The sequence below is a fragment of the Urocampus carinirostris genome, chromosome 5 (assembly GCF_059441175.1).
Source record: "Urocampus carinirostris isolate Australia breed hairy pipefish chromosome 5, RoL_Ucar_1.0, whole genome shotgun sequence".
Taxonomy (NCBI): Eukaryota; Metazoa; Chordata; class Actinopteri; order Syngnathiformes; family Syngnathidae; genus Urocampus; species Urocampus carinirostris.
Window position 1 is genome coordinate 42,595,237 of NC_142353.1, and position 20,599 is coordinate 42,615,835.

The 20,599-nt window shown below is 39.3% G+C and overlaps 1 protein-coding gene across 1 annotated transcript; it reads right to left on the bottom strand.

Annotated features, from left to right (window-relative positions):
• Positions 1 to 199: 199 nt before the first annotated feature.
• On the bottom strand, positions 200 to 19,371 carry vps37ba (VPS37B subunit of ESCRT-I a). Its single transcript, XM_088336902.1, has 5 exons — positions 19,355 to 19,371; positions 18,775 to 18,957; positions 10,685 to 10,856; positions 4,267 to 4,349; positions 200 to 2,473 (listed from the first exon to the last, which is right to left on the bottom strand). The coding sequence occupies exons 2-5, from the start codon at positions 18,877 to 18,879 to the stop codon at positions 1,982 to 1,984; spliced, it is 852 nt and encodes a 283-aa protein (XP_088193028.1). The 5' UTR covers positions 18,880 to 18,957; positions 19,355 to 19,371; the 3' UTR covers positions 200 to 1,981.
• Between the last annotated feature and the right edge of the window lie 1,228 nt (positions 19,372 to 20,599).

The window sequence follows — 20,599 nt, forward strand, 5'->3', positions numbered from 1 at the left end:
AAGTAATCAAGTTAAAGTAACCCTATCCAACCCTGGTTACTTCACTGGCCTACTTTCGACCTGTATCTTCAGCTTGGATCCAGACAGGTTCTTGCATTTATCGTGTACGACACTAGATGGCCACCTCGTACCGTATAAAAAGATAACCAATTCGTTCGCAGTTGCTACCTCTAAGTTAAATGAACACAATCGACACCTGTAACAAAATTTGGATTTTTATTCAACTTGAAAAGACCATAAAATTCCACCTAAACATTCAGATTAACACCTAAACAGTACAATGAAAATATCACCAAGCACATAAAACCATGGCTACGGGTATCAGCTGAACAAAAATAGGTGTTAGAGGAGTTTTCCAACTAAGTACAAAGGCCGTGCGAATAAAATTGACCTTATTTCAATTTGACAACGATTTAGATTCCAATTTTGTATCCAACTGTATTTCGGAGTTCTGTCATTTCACACAATCGGTTAAAATCAAAACCAACAAAGAAACTGCACAGGCAAACAAGTTTAAACTTACTGCAGGCACACCTCAGCACGAAGTGGTAAGAACGGGGGGAAGTTACAAGCACCGTTTGGCAAAAAAAAGCCTGAGGATGACACGCTAGCACTCGTCTGACAGCCTGGCTTTTGTGAGAAGGGACGTTTGACAGTCTCGACAGTCGCGGGCTGCGCGTATCGAATTTCCCGAGCGGCCGAGTCCATGAACGCAACACGGAAAAGAGAGCAGTCAGCAGGACGATGGTCGATGCAACGACACTTGTAGGCACTCGCGGCTCTTAAACAGTGCACATCGACGGCAGTACGGGCGAATAGTCGTATTCTACCCACACCCGAAAACACTAACTCAAACGAATGGCTATTCCTGCAAGTCCACCTGGAAGAAATCAATTCTACGCGAGTGCGATTTTGTTTCCGCCCCGCGCGTTACGAACGTCAGACGGTCCGACCGAAATCTGCATCCGCGAAAACAAATTTTCAACGCGGTGATGCGCGAAGCCTTTGGTGCTCAGCGAGATTACGTTTGAGATCGATCGAATTATCGGAAGATGTTCGAGAACGAACCGAGGACATTGAAGACCGACGATACGGAGGTGACTTCACGACAACATAAACAGAGAAAAGAGACACAAAAGAATTGGACTCTATGGCAAAATCCTTCATGTTACACTCAGCTATATGAGCAAAATGATTCGTTAAAATGAATTAGCCACTCATCTTCTCAAGTCCCTTTTGATATCGGACGAATTACAAACATCAGCCGCGTTATTAAAGCAGGTCTGACCCTTCAGAGATATTTGAAACAAAATGTTTACCTTTATCAGTCTGGATTACCCATCATCAAAATAAATCTATCAAGCACTATTTAATAAAATGATACTTACGTATATATGCACAGGGGTGGGAATCTGTGTACCATGTGAATGTGTGTAGAAAATAAAATAATCACAGCATAGGCGCCTGCCCGATGACTATATTATGGGATTGATATTTTCGTCAAACACAGTAAATATGGTCTGTCTGCTTGCATAAAACGAAGGAGTGATTAGAGATGCAATTGGCAAACGACAACGGAGTAAACCTAGTTTCCTCCAGAGTTCCATCAAAACCCATACCAGGTAAAAAGAGGGGGCATATTCCAAATGAACGGGCTTCAATGTCTCAGGGCTCTCAAAAGAGAAAGTGACGATAGCATCTTGTGTCAATATCGACTACCCGTGGCGCTTCCTCTGGAGAATCGGTGGCCGGGCTGATCTCACCCTGATGATGTTGTTTGGAGCGTTGACAGGAGTGATAAGAGGTGCGCACAAATCCCCATCGGCTTCAGATAAACGTCACCACCGCTGTCTTTTTGTTCCTGTGGGGATGGGTCATAATCAATGATGGCGAAGGGCCACAAAAATGGTTCACACGGGAGTTTCAGTCGTGAAGTGTCCTCGGCACACGCTGTAAACTCTTTAGTGGTAATAGCTTTAGTTCATTGAATAATGAAACCGGGCTGTGGGGCCACACCGGAAGGGGCTCTCTGTGGCATAGCGGGTGGGTATTGCGCTAAGAAAGGATAGCCGGAGGAAACGTTCGGGTAGGGTTGACCCGTTCTAGGAGGAATCGGAGGATATGGTGATACCGCGTAATAAGTTGAAGACTGGGGAGAAACGACTGTAACCGGATTCAGTATTGGGGCCATCTGGGATGGAGGCGGTGGAGGTTTCCTCCTGACTTGAAGAAAAGGCGAGGAGTCGCTGCCTGCCTCTGTAAGGTGGGACGTGGAGGGTCGGGCTCCGGCGGCCATATCCTGAGATCGGGAGCTGGGAACCGATGCCTGTGGAAGCTGCTGGCCCTTCAGCACCATCTCCTGCAGCTTCTCAATCTTCACTCTTCTCAAGTGGGCCAAGGTTCTCTGGTTCTGGTAGGAGTCGATGAAGGCGTCGAGGGTCATCTCACCATCCAGGAAAGAATCGGCCATATTCTGTGGTGGTAAATCACAGGTGGTTTAATAATCTAACAGGAATTAGCATAGCACACAGTTTCATTTCCCTCACAGTTTTAACTTTTAACAATTAACAAATCTTAACTGGTTTTAAAAAGAAGCAAATGAAAATAAACCAGTGTCAACTACCAACTACCGATTTATATTTTAGGACAGTATGAAAACAGGGTAATATACCATATTTTGCTAAAAATGTGCGCCTGAACACAGCAGATAACATTGGAAATGCATACAGTAATATTTGGGCTGCGTTCCATAATACTACCGTATTTGAGCAATGATTCTGCAATGTTTGATCAATCGAACGACATCGCAAAACATGCATGCAACAGGAATCCATTTCTTACCATGAGACCCCCAGTTGTATAGATCAGTGTTTTTCAGCCAGTGTACCAGGGCACACTAGTGTGCCGTGAGACCTGGTCTAGTGTGCCGCTGGAATTTTCCCAATGTTATCTTTCCAAAAAAATCAGGCCATGATACATAATAAATTTTTGCTATCTTCAGACGAGGAACTGTAATGGTCATCCATATCAGTAGGTGGCAGTAGATTTTCATACACTTTTAATACACTAATTATATGCTCAAAAGGTAGCACAGTACATTTACCAAACTTGATTTGTTTAAAAAGCGTTTTAAGATTGCACGGTAAAAAATAAAAACATAAAATAAAAAACAATGATGTGCTTTATTTAAGTATTATTTTCTTTTTATATACTAATTATCTGCTTAAGAGGTAGTACAGTGAAATATTTGACATCAAATCGTTTTCAAACATTTTCGACGGGCAGTGTGCCTCTGAACTTTTCTATAAATAAAAGTGTACCTTGGTTCAAAAAGGGTTGGAAAAACACTGGAATAGATGACATACAAAAAACAGGATAACACCTAATCAGACTATTTTTACTTCCAAAAACACTGATTTGCATAGAGCATTCGGATAGGTTAAATAGTCTCTCTACTTATTCACTAATGAATGTTGGAGAATAATACATATGTATACATCTTAAACAGCAACATTATTGATGCACAGGTGAAGAAGTGGAGGGACTAACCTATCAGAATGCAGGACGAAATGCACAATGCAAATCATTGTTTTTGGCACTGTGAGCAAAAATAGAGAGACGATGATATAAGCACCAATGTTTGGTGTAGTGGTCCAGTGTAAAAATGACTACGTTCTCACCACGACTAATCATATTTGATTCCCGTCACATTGTGTACTACGGGCAGAGCTTGCTCTGTCCACTCCACGCATCGGCCCGGTATTGCAGTACCTCCGGGAACGGTGCATTCGCAATGATCGCAGCAAGGCTTTAGGGTTAGGACCTTAGCTTGGCATTTTGGCTGAGAGTAAGTGTCCCTGCTCCTAGGCTTTGTAGCGTATTATGAACTGACCGATAACTGATAATGGATAATGAATTACGAAGATAGAACAATAACCCTTAAAAACCCCAAAATCCCATTTGATTCCCGTTACGTACAATGTTTCGTAATTTTGGTTGCAGCCATTATCAAATGATCTTTAATTGTTTTAATGATTTTGTTTAATGAAAGTAGAGTAATTAATAAATACAGTGTGTAAAGAGCCAAACGGTTATATACAAATGCACATGGTAGTCTCAATTGAATGCACCTTATAGTCTGGTACGCCTTATGCATGGGAAATATATATGACAAGACTATTTATGGAAGTGCGCTTTATAATCCAGTGCGGGAAATAAGGTAATAATGATGATTTAATTATCAGAAATACGATCAAATGTATTTACCTCAGTTTCTTCTTCGATTTTGGCTCCTTCTGCCTGCAGTAGAGCCAAAGAAATTTCCAGCGATGTGTGTCCTAATTTGTGGTCTGAAACAAAGCAAAAAGGTAACAAGTTAATTACTATTACTTAAGTCATTTAAAGAATCAAAAACAAAAACATCTGAATCATTGCAACTACGATGTAAAACAGTAGTCTCAAACTCACAGCCTGAGGGGCCAATTGCGGCCCTTTGGATGATAGTTTAAGGCCCCTGCCTAAATATGCAAGTTTAAAGGGACAATATATATCATCATGCACCTCCTGTTATAGATTTTGTTTGTTAAAAAATAATATTTATTTATAAAACTAAGAATGCATGAACCATTATATAAATGCATTTTTTAAAATACTAATAGGTCAAGAAATTATATTTATTTGACAGAACATGAGCCACATCTAGAGGGAGCTGACATCATTGTCCAGCAATTGGTACCAAAGAAAAACCCAAAACACAAGTCAATTTGAGTCTCCGTAGTTTGAATCCTCCCTTGTGCTCTTTAGCAGTCGTTTCAGGTTGCACTAGACCAGGGGTCGGGAACCTTTTTGACTCAAAGAGCCATAAAAGCAAAAAATATTAATTTTATTTTGGGAAAGAGCCACACCATATATTATGAGACAAATTTACTAAATTGCTTAACCCGCGCCCCAGACAAAAGCTTAGTCTTCAGCACATTTATTTTTGATGATTTGATAAAAATTATGAAAAGAGAATAATGCCAGAGCCCCTGTCCCAAAATCAACAAACATACCACTTTAAACTTGTCTCTTTCTTGCAATGACTCAAGATCGGTTAAACTCATTTTGACCCTTTTTTATCATACATATTGGTTTTAAAACCAGATGCAAGCATTTATTTTGTAAAAACGTCACAACATTCTGAGAATAGGGAGCCTTATGTGCTTACCTTTGGCGAGAGATGGGAAGGAGTGCTTGTACTTTTTGCATAGCTCCACCCATCCCTCCCACTCACCCAATCAAATGACTAAGTTCTCTTCCGGTGTTTTGGCGTATTTACAGTTCTGTGGATTCATCATAAGGTATCTGAACACTGAACACAGATTACATAGTGAACTTTTATATAAAGGATTCTTTAGCGTTGTACAGCTAAAACGAGTTTTTTTTCCCCATTTTTTTTGTGTGACACCTTGACTGTAAATTGTAGTGAAAAACGTGCCATATATATACTGCGAAGTAATCGGTCGTCAGTAAGTTTCGGTGTGGCTTTGCGTGTAACTTAAAAGGATAGACAAATCAAGTTTTGGACAAGATGGAGAAATTTTGCATGCAATCAAATCTGTCTCTGAGCCACAGATACTCGTAGAAAGAGCCATATATGGCTCGCGAGCCATAGGTTCCCGACCCCTGCACTAGACAATGCATCGACATCTAATGGTCATATAATACACACCGTCCCTTTAATGTAAGTGCAACCCACGCTCGTTATGAAATGAATGCATTTCTTCCTGATTGAGTATTTATTTTCTATATTAATACTTGTTTTTTTCCAGTTTTGATACAGTTTCTTTTAGGAAATTAAAACCATATATTCGAGAACAGTGGGATGTTTTTATCTGAGCTTTTCTTATAGAAAATGCATAAGGCCCAACCTCAACCAAACCCTGGCTTCGGCGGCCCCGCAAGTAAACCGCGTTTGAGACCAGTGATGTAAAGGCAATTCTAATAATTTAACAACTTTTTACATGTCAAATTAAGTCTTCTTTGCAGAACACATTTGGGAGTGAAAGCACGATGTCATACAGAGCTAAGACGAGTTATGCGAAACACGCCACTCCTGGCCCTGTGACCAGCACATCCCAGTCACCACAATTGCTTTCTGTTTGTTCAGAACTTGTTTCACTGAGTAAACTGAACCGATCGTGTTACCCGTCTCTGAGGCAGGCATCTATCCTTTTTCTAGCTCCTAGGCAAGATTGAAAGCCAACACCACAGATATTGTACTTTGAGGTAAACACCAAAGAGCCAAGTCATCAGGCAAACCCTGTATTCATGTGTGTATAGTCATCTTCATAATTCGCTTCTACATTATACTGATGCAATATGATGTCCAATCTTCACAAAGCAGATCGTCTATTGTAAAAGAGCCTTTCCTCAATAAATAGAAGGAATCTTAAACTAGTTGTTAACCGCTGTTATTTAATGACCTGACCGATTGTTTACTGAAGTCTGAATTTTCACAAGAGGAGAAAGTCCATGCCGCTGCATTCAAATAACGCATCACCGTTTTAGGCAATTGGCACCTCCCGCATAAATGTAGCAACTCTTGCATATTGTTAATGTTCCGAAGTTCTGTGGTCTGGATGAGTGCCATAACAGTTAAAATGGAGAGGATGATGGAGGATAACTGACACTAAGCTATGCACCGGTGGATGTTGCTTTGACACAGTGGAGGCCAAATGTAATCCTTTTATGTCTCATTAAAGAGTTTGTTGCTCGCTTGTCACTAAGCCTGCCGGATTTTGGTACGATATGCTATTGAAACGTTATTGCCACACAGACTTTCCTCTACCTTTTTCCCCATCTTCATTAACCCTCGTGGCATGCAGGTACATGTTATGTACATTTTTATGCTGTTCGTATTTTCAATCAAAGAGATTGCATTGAAAAATAAACTGTTGGGATCTCAAATTTCCCATGGGTTGTGAGAACATGTAGATGTTTAAAATGGCACTGTGCTGTGATTTTTATGTTATTACATTTAGGAGCCAACCACATACTATTCACAAAGTGTGCTATGTACATTATTTGGACGTAGAGACATCCATTATAATTCATAATGTTTGTTTCATAATAAACCTGGAGTATTTCAATGTATTTCCCGGAATTTCTGTATTTTTCTCTTTAGTGCTGTGGAGTCAATTTTAAGCAAAGTAAGGTTGTGTGCCTCTTGCCACAGTCAAAACACTTGCGGGCGTGTTTACCCTGCACGATTTCAAATATTAGCAACTGATTGGTGGCAGAGAAACATCTGAATGAGTGATTCCCGTGGGAAAGGTAGACAACTCAAATAAAAATTTGTCAGAGTGGATTGTGACTTCTCATCTCATCTTATTAGCTGCACCGCTTATCCTCAATAGGCCCATCCCAGCAATCATCGGGCAGTGGACACCCTGAACTGGTTGCCAGCCAATCGCAGGGCACACAGGGACAGACAACTCGCTCGCTCATTCACACCTAGGGACAATCCACCTGAAATGCATGTCTTTGGAATGTGGGAGGAAACCGGAGTGCCCGGAAACACACGCTAGCACGGGGAGAACATACAAACTCCGCACAGTAAGTACGGTAGCTGGATTTGAACCCACACAGGAGGATCCCAAGAACTTAGAACTGTGCCGCACACCCGCTAACCACTGCGCCGCCGTGCTGCCCGGATTGTGACTTCTTTGGTAAAATTTATATTATGAGCAAACTTAAACCAGCGACCATTATCTACCAACACTGACTTGGGCAGGATGGAAAGAAAATACTCAGCCGAAAAAGCTGTGCATTTAGTCACGGAGGGAAAATCTGAACCAGAGGATTTTTTTCCTCTGACTTCGGACTATTCCGATAAGGATCTGGAGAGAAAGGGGACAAATGGAAGAGGTTTCTAAGGACAATGTACCAGGGTGAAATGAGGAGGAAGAAGACACGGGGGAGGGTCTGGGTGACGAAAATTTTCAGGATGATGTGGAAGAAGACAAAATGGACAAAACATCTGGCGACCCAAACATGAAAAAATAGATTGCATGAAGTGGCTGCCAACTTTGTACGCCATTGCCCACATCCGTAGGCCCTTCACTGCACTTAATTTGTTTTTTACCAAGGAAATGATTGACCACATAGTCGCAATGAGTAATTTACGAAGGGAAAGAAGAATTATGTGCTCGACCACCATCATCGCACAGCAACTCTGTGCAAACCTAGGACTTATTTTAGCTGCATTGTAAAAGCCAAAAGACGTGTCTACAAAGAGCCTGTGGGACAAGGTACTGGGTAGTCCGATGTTCGCTGCAATGATATCAGTCGTCAGGTTTAGTGGTAAATAAACCAATACCTTTAAGTCTACAGATATATAGATATGTTCGGTGACATTAGACCTTTTGAGTGATTGGAAGTAAAAAAATATTACACTTTAAGGTCACGTCCAAATAATGTACACTGACACACATTGTGTTACCAAAAGAAATTCATGCCACGAGGGATAAAGTAACAACCGCAGGTCAATGAATGTCACAAAGCATAAACTTAACAGTGGACTTAAATCCTCAATTTTACAAGTGTTATTGGTATTAATGGTCAAAACATGAACATCAAATGGGGGCTGGGGGGGTCGTGGCTGCCAACAGGCTTTTGTCCTTCTGCAAAGCTTTAGTCACTAATTACTTACATAGGCTTTGTATACCCTCCTCTCATCTGCACTCAAACTTCCACAAGTGGATAAGAATCCAATCAAAGCCACTCCTCAAACTTGCCTGACTTATTACCCTGCTTTGCAAAGTCTTACTCTATCCTGCCCTTTCCCTTTTGGTTCTTGTCAAATACATTCCTCAAAAGGGTCCACACTGTGTCCAGCCCACGTATTAATCGCCTTAAATATCATTCCAAAGAACAACTGAGAGAGTATATAAGACCCTTTTGGGACAGATCACACAGACTCAAGCGCATGATTGCATGGCTGAAAAAGAGCTTCACCATTTCCTGTGAATGTCTGTTTTCATCTTATCGAGGACGCATTGCTGTTGATCAACTCAACAAATAAATCTGCATGGTAAAGACCAAATTTTCTTATAGCAAATATCACTTTCTAAACTAAGATGTCATTTTCAGAGACTACGAGAAAACCCAATACACAGTCATATTGAACACTACACGCAGTACTCTTCAGTGGAAAACATGGGCAAAAATGCCAATTCTAACCATACAACCCTCCCTCCACCTACACACTGCTTGTTCCACAGCATGCTCAGGAATTACAATGCTCCACTGTGCTATAAGATCCTGAGAGGCAACAGACTTGCAGGCTGGTGGCTTTGGACATTGCCTTGGTACCCAAAGCACAATAGGCATGATAAGGAATTCCAACAGGAGGCCATATTACCACAGTGTAAGGGTGGGGCTTCCAGATAGTTATACTTCTGTATACAAAAACAAACATAGAATTGTAAGTGTTTTCCCTCATATTTTACTCAACTTTATTTTTTTTTCGAGCGAAAGGAGGGGTTGAGCGTTGGGCATTATGTCCCTCCATCTGCTCAGCTGAAAATCCATAAGTAAGATTACTAGTGTAGGAGACTGTAACTGGTACATTGAGCAACCTAAATATTAAAAAAAGTGTAATAACTGCTTCGAAACCCTGTACAAGAGTAACTGACAAATATGAACATCCATAATTAATTAAAGAAAATAAACAATATGTTACTATATTGTTTTTATGTAGTAGATGAGGTGCAAAACATTAAAATACAGGTGAAGAACTGATACTTCTTCCAGCATCGGGGACAAGTGAATGGTTCAAGAGCTATTTTGAGATGGTAACCCAGCAACCGTGGCATCAACACAGCAAGTATTGTCACATTATGTTCACACAAGAGCATAGGGAAAAGGTACATCGGTAATCAAATTTTATATGGTACTATTTGCACCATAAGCAAGTACCATTTTACGGGTGTATTTATGTTAAATTCTGCAGCAACAATTTCTGGGAACACAGATGTTCAACCTCATAAAGAGAAACAACCAAACTGGAAATACAGGTCTTCGAGCAAGTATTGTCAAGCGAATAGAATGATTAACATAGGAATAAAAAAGTCCCACTACATTCAAAAACTACTGAACAATGTAAACCACTTTACCACAACAAAGACACATCCATTTATGGAAAGCTGAAATTCACCAGCACTTGCTCTTATTGACAATAATGAAATGATGAATAACAGTCCAGCAAAATTAATACCAAATTTAAATGAAATCGTGAATGCAGTCGATGTACTTGGTCCTTTACCTGGTCCATCAAGTGCACAAAAAGAAGATAAGGACATTTCTGTGTCCTAGGGAAATTTTAGCTGGAATAAGACAATATTGAGCACAAAAAATATTAAAAAAAGTGCACGATTTTAACATGATTTTATTTCAGTTAAATGTTTTTTTTTTTATTGTGGTCATTTTTTTGCTAATGTGAATATGTCTTTTATTGTTCCATAAGAAATAATTTCAGTATAGAAGGCTCTATATTTTCTTCTTAAAAGGCCATGGGATTAACTAACAAAAACAAACTCTTGTAAGGACATGTTGATACAGCTTAATCATGAGAACATAAATACCGATGTTAAAAAAAAATGGGGATTGTGTTACGTCAGCACAGAATAAACTGTTTCAATACCTAGAGTTGACTTGAGCAGCTGATGGGCTTCAAAGCCTTCTTGAAGGTTGCTGTATCTCTTAGTGAGCGTATCTTTCCTGAACTCCAGTCCAGGTTGAAGGGCAAGGTTTTTCTCTGCCAAGTTTCGGTTGTTAGCAAGGGTCGACTCTTTACTTTTCTGGACTTCCTGCATCTGAAAAAGCAGAATGTCAGTTGTAAATATGGCTTCACAGCTAGATCAGTCCCGCAAATTAGAAAACAAAAAAAGTTCATAATGGAAACAATTTGTTGCTCATTATGTTTCTCACTCGGTGGCAAAAATAATTTCAATGGTATTCATCTTCTCTACCCTCGTCATATCCCTCGAGAGTGGTGACCGACAGCAAGACAAACACATGAACAACAATAACAAAAAGAAAAAAAAGGAAAAGGTAGCAAAAAACACAAAAACATTTACCATGGCCAACCCAAATGCCCAAACACCCAAAAAATTAAGCGCCTGGGCACCCAAGTTGGTCATGCTTTCGTCTCCCCAGATGAAACAGGACACAAGAAAGCGGATATGTCACTCGGGTCAGGGTGACACAACACACTCTTCGGTTCGACAGCAGGGCGCGACAGCATTCACTGGTTTACCCCTGCCGCATCATAAGGGTGCCCTTCCCATCCCTTAGAACGCGTCCAAACATCCCACTATCCTTTCACAACACCTCTCCACTCACTCCTTTCACCAACAAGAGCTCTAGCTTCCACTACATTTACACCTCTTTCCCCCAGTACACTCATAAAACCATCCATCCACGTCAATCGCGGCCTTCCTCTTGGTCTCCTTCCATTTACTTCTGCTTTGTAGATCCTCTTCGCTCCTCTCCATGTGTCCAAACCAACAGAGCACTCTCTCGTCAACAGGGTTGCTCAAATCCACTGTTACTCACGTTCAGTCTCTCACAATTTCATTTTTCAATCTATCCAATCTCGTCACTACTAACATATTCCTAAAACATTTCATCTAAAAATGAAACTTTTAATTTCAATAGTAGGTATCAAAAGTGAATGGGTGATCTTTTGTGTCCATTGTTTATAGATAGAAGAGCAGCGATTGCACCAGTCTGGTATGTATCCATCAGCCAAGGTTATATTGCAGGCAGTATCAGCAGTTACTAACTTCGTACAGAAAGATAAATCCTCACATATTCGTGAAGTGACAAAACCCAATACAACATCTTACATCAAACCTGCCAAATTTACCCAGGTTCTTAACAAATTGTGGTTCTTGACAATCACAAAACAAAATTACCTCTGGGGATAAAACTAATAAGTGCTAAAAGCAGAATGAAACAAGCATACAATAAGCAACTACAAGGTTGGACAGAAGCGTAAACACTAGAATAAATTCAGTTCTTGCAGAATTACCCTGCATTTGCTTTTTGAAATTACAACTAGAGGTAAAACCGAAAAGTACAAATCAACACCGTGATTTCAAATGACCAAACCAAGACAAGTCTCTGATGTCATTTTAATCTGCTGCCGTGATGCAGTCTGTCAATCCAAAGTATGGTAGAATACTCAAGTTTCCGCATCACCCATTAAACTTAAACAGTTAAGCGCTATATCTATCTGGCTAGTGCCAAATTGGGCATTTACTAATATCAAAGCAATCAAAATTACAATTAAGTAATGCAATATGAGAGCATGACAGAGAGGCAATACTTTTCATTGGATATCATCAGGAAATAATATTTTCAACTAGGCTGAATTAATAGTTTGACACAGACTGCAAAACAAGTCAAATTGTTAGATTAATTAGTTAAATATAGTTCTTGTGTCATTCCACACCTGCACAAAAGATGCTTTGTTTGATGTGTATTGATGTGTACCAAATTTTAACCAATGTTGTCTACATAATACACAAATTAACCTTTTTTAAAAGCATTTCACTTGAATAAATTTACATATTTAGCCAACTGGCCAAACAGGCAAACTTATATCGGAGACAGTATACAAGAATGTACCTGTCGGAAGTTGAACATGTATCATTTTCAAGAACAATTGAATACATTGGAGTCATTGATGCATGCCATAGTTGGCTATAATTACAGTGAAGCGATGCAAACGTGTTATACTGGACAAGTGACTAAATATGAAATACCATCGTCACGGTGGCAAGCGGATGATACACATCACAAAACGTGAGCTCTGGCTTGTTGAAAAGAATTTGAAAAAGCAAAGATGTTGCAAATATTGAATTTGGCTTTAAAGAACAAAAATTTTTGTGTGACTTATCCGTTGACATTTACCAAAGGTTTGAACTGTTAACTTCCCAAGCTGTAACAACAAAGAATTATTTTAAAAATAACAACTGGGTAGAAAACCTTTAACTCGGTTTCCACTTTATATATAGCACCAACGTCATAGTTTAATTCTTTGATCATATCTGCTGATACGCGATCCGATTCTTCAATGCGCGAGGAAAAAATATCTTGGATCGAATTGCTCTAACTCAAAATAATAAATATAGAAACGTGTTCAATGTCTCGTTTTAGGTTTATGTATACACCATGCAACATTATTTTGAGTTCTCCTTGACTTAAGGTGGCAAAGCATGCATTGACTTCCCAGTTAAGAATACGGCATTTAAAAAGAAAATTCTGAACACTTAAGTTTCAGTTAAATGACCTGTGACACACACTTTCTTTATCATTTCCATGCATTTCTCTTCTTTGGTTGATTCTCTTCCAGTGACTAATGTCAACAACTCTATTCTTGTTGAAGTAAATGCAACCCGCCCACAGAGCAGCCTAAAAACCGGAAAAAGGAAACTATAGACGTTGACAGCAAAGGTGTGTATTTAGAAACAGAAATACTGACTCACAAGTTCACAACCAAGTGACATTTTTGAATTCCGTACAGGTGTATTAATAAACTCATGCATGAATTTTTTTTTTCTTTTGATTGAGTCAAGATGAGTGGTTCTCAAACTGAGGTACGTGTACCCCTAGGCAACATAATGGCACTTGAAATGTGATATTTTTGGGGGCATTTTATCTTACAAGAAGCATCAATTTAAAAAAATAAAATAAAAATAAAAATAAGTGAAGCACTTTTTAAGAGGATCGTACATCAAATTGATCTTATATTTAGATGGCGACTTCAAAAAAGAAGAAAAGTTATAAGCACATTTTGGGTCTAAGGTGGACCATTCCATTACTTTGAATGAATTGTTGAAAAAAATGAAAAAGAAAATGAAACAACCATCCCCACAAATCAACATAATTCATTTTCTGTACCATCACATCAAAAAGACAGACAACGTCTCACGGCACACTAGTGTGCCCCGGCACATTGGTTAAAAAAAAACTGGTATAACTGACCAATTTATCTTCCACTATTCGTGTTCATCAATCAACTAAAAAATGAATGTAAATGAGAAGTGGAAAGGTCTGTAGCCATCAATGACTTCAACTTTTTGCCACAAGAATTAACCAGAATCAACTATTCTTCATTAACAATGAACTACAATCAAAAAATAAGTGCTATGGACAGCTACCATGCCATTCATCAATGATATCTTGTTGGAGACTATCAAAACTTGAAATAACAGCAACGGGGCAGAAGGCTACTTGAAACTAAGTGCAAGAGAAATAACAGCTGATTTGGTCTCGGACATAAATGGTTTTGCGTGCCTTGCTATGTATGCAGTGAGCAATGTGATAACTTGCTAAAGTGGTGGTGTTATTAGCAGTGACAAAGATTTTTAGGGTCTGTGTTTGTTTGCTGTATTTGGACACAGCACGTTTTAATGTCTACGCCTTAAATTCATGTTTCGTCTCGTCATGACGTTTAACACTTGATGTGCGAGGTACAACGCTCTTGAGGCATAATGCAAAAACAGCATAGTCATTTTTTGCACAAGCCCCCAGTCGTCAGTCAAAGAACAAGATTTTTTTTCGCTGAAGGAGCTGTCATTATTCTTTCATTTATTGCGCGCCGGTGTTTCTGTGACAGGGTCAAAACACGGATTTCTCCTCTTCTGCGAGTCGCTGTGCAGACTCACACTCCCACATGGAGCAGAAGAGGAGGGGCGCTACCGTAAAGCCTATGGACAGCTACCATACCATTCACCAATGAGATCTTGTTGCAGAAAATATCAAAACTTGAAAAAACAGCAGCAAAGCAGAACTCACGCGCGCACACACAAGCATACACACGCTTCTTTAAAATATTCGCCATCAGTAAATGGTTTTGTGAGCAATGTGATAGCTTGCTTCAGTGGTGGTGTTTTTAGCAGTGACAATGGTTTTCAGGGTCTGTGTTTTTTTTTTCGTACCTGGACACAGCGCGTTTTAATGTCTCCGCCTTGTCAAACATCCAGGAAATTAATTTCACGTTTTGTCTCGTAATATGACGTTTAACACATGCCGTGACTTTTTTTGAAAAATAACACTGCTTATCATCCAATGTTGTACTCCCTGGATGTGGCAAATTGATAAATATGATTAAATCTTGGCGTTTACATGTTTAAGATATTCGAAAATTGGATTTAAGATATTAATGTCGATTAAGGCCTTCTTTTTAGAATCATGAGTTCTTTTATTTTCTATTTTTTAGCTTTGTGGTTTATGTAACTTCCTTATTTTTCTTCTTTCCATTTTTATATGTTTTCATTTCACAAACTTTTTAACAATGATCAGGAAGCCTTGCAACTGCTTGTGATGCATATTCAGAGTAAATAAAAACAACAACCACAATGCATTTTAAGACTTTTGAAGGATCCACGAGAACCTTGTGTATAACTGGTAATCTAGAGGTTAGGTTTTGGTTGACTCTTTGCCGTGACCTGTGCCCGATTCTTGTGGCATACAATGTTGTGATTTTTAGACAGGGACATTTTGGATGGATCAATCATTGCACCAATATGTACCCCAATGGTTATATACGATTAAATATGATAGCTCTTGCTGCAGTGTCAATTTCATGTGCCTTATTGTTCAAGGGGCCTTGTATAAACTCCCTTACTTACGACCATTCGACCTATGAAAAACGGTAGATACGAACATTTTTTTCGAGATGTCGAAAAATACCCAGACATTGCTGTAAGTTAGATTTAGTATTGTGCGCACCTTTTTCCGAGCACAGGACAGTACTGTAGTGCTTCTTTCCGCTGCTATCGGCGTGTGGCGCGGCGAGAGCATCCACCCCGAAGAAGAAATCCGCTTCCTCTTTCTAGTTCGTGTGTAAACATTCTATACTGCATCTCCAGCACGCTAAAAACTTTTGACATTTTTTATTGTTTAATATCTCGAACATTTGTTCAATATGGTTGGTGTAAAGTGTAAAGCGGAGGCAAGCCATTTAATTTGAAATGAAAGTGGAATATGGAAGCTCGATGCGGTTGAGAAAATGCTTGGATCGCTTTTTTCGGCCACTTTTTACCACGGCAGAGGAACTCGCCTAACTCTTGAAGCTCATCTTCCAAAATTAAGTTAAACTTCACTTTATTTATCTTTATAGAGCATATTATTTTATGAAATGTTTCTTTTTCAGTTTTAAAACAAGACAGGTTACTTATACAAGCCTTAAAATACACATATATGAACCTTAAACATACATTATTATATGCACCGCTTATCCTCAGTAGGGTTGCGGGGGTGCTGGAGCCCATCCCAGCTATCCTTGGGCAGTGGTGACACCCTAAACTGGTTGCCAGTCAGTTTCAGGGCACACAGAGACAGACAATTCGCTTGCTCATTCACACCTAGGGACAATTTGGACCTGACATGCACGATTTTGAAATGTGGGAGTAAAACCGGAGTGCCCGGAGGAAACCCACGCAAGCACGGGGAGAACATGCAAACTCCACACAGGAGGTTCGATCTCATGATCTCAGAACTGTGCCGCACACGCGCTAACCACTGCACCGCCGTGCTGCCCGTTCTTAAACATACATTCCATACAAAATATAGCACTGAAGCAACTTGCGAACAAATTCAACTTACAAACGATCTCGTTTCTAAGTACGGCAGTGTCTGTTTATGGCGAAAAACTTTACTTTGGGTGTGCGTCTTAAATTGTGGGAAATACAGTAGTTTTGTAACAAACCCAAAAAGGGTGAGTTTGTACTACAAAAGGCCAGGAAGTTAAACCAGATTGATCCAAACAAGAGATCGGTGCACTATGAACCAAATTTTGTTGATTGTTTCACCCAGTTTTATGTTTTTAAATGACAGTCGTATTAGTTTTTTTAAGGGTCTAAATTGATTTACACTGCTATAATAGCTTTACACAGACTAAGCGATGTTTCTTCAGTGTTGTTCTATTGGACACCGTAGTGAGGTCTCTTCAGAGGTGTGAGGGGTGTGCTCACTTTTGTGACGTACAGTGGAACCTCTGTTTTCGAACGCCTCTCAGTTCGAACAAATCGGGGTCCGACCAAAAATTTAGAGAAATTCTTGCTTCGCTGTTCGGTCAAAAAAAAATCGGACTTCGAACTACGCGTGAGTGCGTACGCTAGGGTGCGATGCTGAGCGGCGTACGGGTGTAGATCGCTCTTTTCTTGACCAACTGTTATCGCGTGCGGACGTGCTTCGTTTTGCTTTTAATATAGGTTTACCAAGTGTTTTAGCCCCTCATTATGCCTCCGAAGAAAGTCAGTGCAAGCAGCAAAGTTGCTACAAACAATAATTTTCCTTCCTCCTCGATCCCTCTCCCCACCGTCCACCTGCGCCTTCTGCTGACCACCACAAAGGTAAGAAATCCTATTCATAATTATTTTCTTTATCCCTTTTTTTTTTTTTTTTTTTTTTTACACGTTCATGTTAGTGTAATCTTTCGTACGGAAGATTGCGATAACGCGAACGTACAATCAGCCTGGGTTAGCTTTAAGTTTACATTAGACATTCAAGCTAAACATTCAGGGTGTTGGAACGGAGCCCAACATTGAGGGTGTTGGAGCGGAGCCCCCTTTCCAATGAACCGCTCACCACTTGTCGTGGAGACCCGGGTGCTAAATGACTTGTAAACGACCTGATTTTTTATTTTTACACGTTCATGTTAGCGTAATCTTTCGTACGGAAGATTACGATAACGCGAACATACGATTAGCCCGGGTTAGCTTTAAATTTACGTTAAACATTCATGGTAAACATTCAGGGTGTTAGAACGGATTAAAACGATTTACATCATTTTTAATGGGAAAAATGAGTTCGGTGATCGAACAAAACGGTTTTCGAACAGGGTTCTGGAACGGATTATGGTCGAGAACCGAGGTTCCACTGTACTTTGAGAGGTCTTCATTGACTTGAAAAGCGCTATATCAATGCAGACCATTTACCTTTTAATACACACTGTAAAAACAAAAATTAATAAGTGTTGGTTAGGTGTACTGTCCTTTGTTAAAAAAACAAAACAAATATTTGACTGTTAGCAGGTACAGCCGCTGTATAAATCCCGAGATGGAATGACAGCTCTTGGTTGAATTTACTTTCCTGCAAATAACTGGTAAATGGAAACAGTTAGCAAACGCCTGTCTGATTACATATCCATGATAATAGACTCATTAGAGGGCAAATATTTAACATGTTTCCCAAGACGATACGTTACGGAAAGTGTCGTAGCTAGGAAACTTCTTGGCATGATTTCGCGTGACTCACCATGACAGTGCTTCTCCCTAAAGGGATTTCACTTATAGTCGAAACGGCCTATTAAATGTGAATAGGTCGAAAAAGAAACAAGGAAGACATTTTCGGCTATAGCAAAACCGTGAATCGAATACGGTCATAAGTTAACAATTCATGCCAATGTTTTTAGAGCTCAGGTTAACGACGTAGAGTACTCAAAATGAGACGTAGACAGTACTCAAAATGTACAACTATGGCAAATTACAGTGTAACACTGTAATTTGCCATAGTTGTACATTTTGAGTACTGTCTACGTCGTAGACAGTACTCAAAATGTACAACTACTGTATGAATAATTGATTTTACAAACTAAATTTCAGCGAATATTAGTGTCGTTTAACGGGAGTTTTGTGAGTAAGATAACACAAAGGATTGAGAAAACCGTAAGCAAGACGTTAGCTAGCAACTGACTCCATTAGCAAAAGCTTAGCATACCTCGTTCATTTCTTGAATCATTTTGGTGAGTTTTTCGTCGTCCTCCAGGATTTCGTTGAGTTGTGTCAAGGTGTGCTCGCTGAATTTGTTGGAAAAGTCCGACATTTTCGCTGCCTTCGTGCGTTTCTCCTCGACTACGGAGATTCTCTTCGCTTGTGTTTGTGACAGCTGACTGAGCTTTCCCTACAGGAAGTACATTGAATATAGGCCTAGTGGTGCCTTCACTGCCCGTCGTAAATATATTGAACTACCTTAGTACATTGCATATAGGCCTAATGGTGCCTTCACTGCTCGTCGTAAATATATCGAACTACCTCAATACATTGTATATAGGCCTAATGGTGCATTCACAGCCCATCGAAATATATCGAACTACCTCAGTACATTGCATATAGGCCTAATGGTGCCTTCACTGCCTGTCGAAAATATATCGAAATACCTCAGAACGAATTTCCCTAATCGTTTTTAAATATTTACACGGGAACATCTTCAGAGCAAACATGTCACAAAGTGCAAACAAAAAGTTAACCATAACCTTTTCCATCTAATTAAAGATTATTAAATAAATCTGTTTGTTTACCTTTTGAGGACAAATCGATATAACACGGCCGCAAAACGGTGCTTAAAAAAATCAATTATTGTCTTGCAGAAAGATGCAACAGCAAATAAAATAAAACATTTGTAGTTTTGTTAACATTATTATAAATAGCATATATTGAAACAAAACGTGACTATTTCTGCTTGTTTTGACATCAGCTAGTTATAAAAAACAAAAACTGGTGACGTCATCAGCTGTCGTTAGTCACAAAGTAACATGTGTTACATTTGTTTTCCATAATACCTGTCATTTGCTCTCTCATTTGCTCGATAATAAGCCTTACAAACACAACCAAGAACCTATTTACTCACAGCTAGACGGATTCTGTAGAAAAAAAGATAACTTGGTAAATGAGCTTGCACAAACTAAGACCATTTTTTTCCAGCATCTTTCTTAGTTATTTCCAAATTGTCGTAAATTTAGTGTTGCTTTATATCCGTATCGTTGTTTTCTTTCTCGTCCCAAAATTGTTAAACGGCGAACACAATTTTAAATGATAAAATAACATATGAAATACGGAAAACTTATACATTGACAGGAATGTCCTGTAAAGCGCTACACTGCATATCTGAATCAAGGAAAATATATTTTAATGTTCAAAAACAGAATGAGAATCAAATGTGATATAAAATAAACGAAACCTTTATTAATAATAATCACATTTTGCATGTAATGATAAAAACACAAACATCCAATAAAGGCAAATGCAACATTTGGCCTTAATCCATCCGTAATTACGCTCTCGATAAATAATTTAATACACGAGTAAAAAGAAAACAATTATAGAACACATCTTAATTGAATAAATATTCCAATTGAAATTTTTCTTGAAATTGATAGATGGATAGATACTTTATTCATCCCCGTAGGGAAATTCACACTTCCAGCAGTATCCTTGTTTTGAAAAATAAAACAATAAAGATATAGAATACAAGTATTAAAACAGTGCTACGGAAAATACACACTGTAATGAAATAGGGTAATATGCAAATGTGAGAGTATGGTTTGATGTGGGCTTTTACTCCCCCAGGTGGAGTTAAAGAGCCTCATGGCATGAGGAAGAAATGATCTCAGTCTGTCCGTGGAACATGACTGCGACAGCAGTCTTGTCGCTGAAGCTGCTCTTCTGTTTGGAGATGATGCTGTGCAGTAGATGTAATGAATTGTCCATGACATTGGCAGTCCCACATGGGAAAGATTTGACCGAAACATACATGAGAGGATGCA

Excerpts from the sequence above, each read along its gene's own strand:
- vps37ba (XM_088336902.1), bottom strand. The coding sequence starts at position 18,879 with ATGTCGGACTTTTCCAACAAATTCAGCGAGCACACCTTGACACAACTC. Across the intron at positions 4,350-10,684 it reads GCTGCTCAAGTCAACTCTAG|ACCACAAATTAGGACACACA; the intron begins GTATTGAAACAG and ends GCTTTGTTTCAG. Across the intron at positions 2,474-4,266 it reads AAATCGAAGAAGAAACTGAG|AATATGGCCGATTCTTTCCT; the intron begins GTAAATACATTT and ends TTACCACCACAG.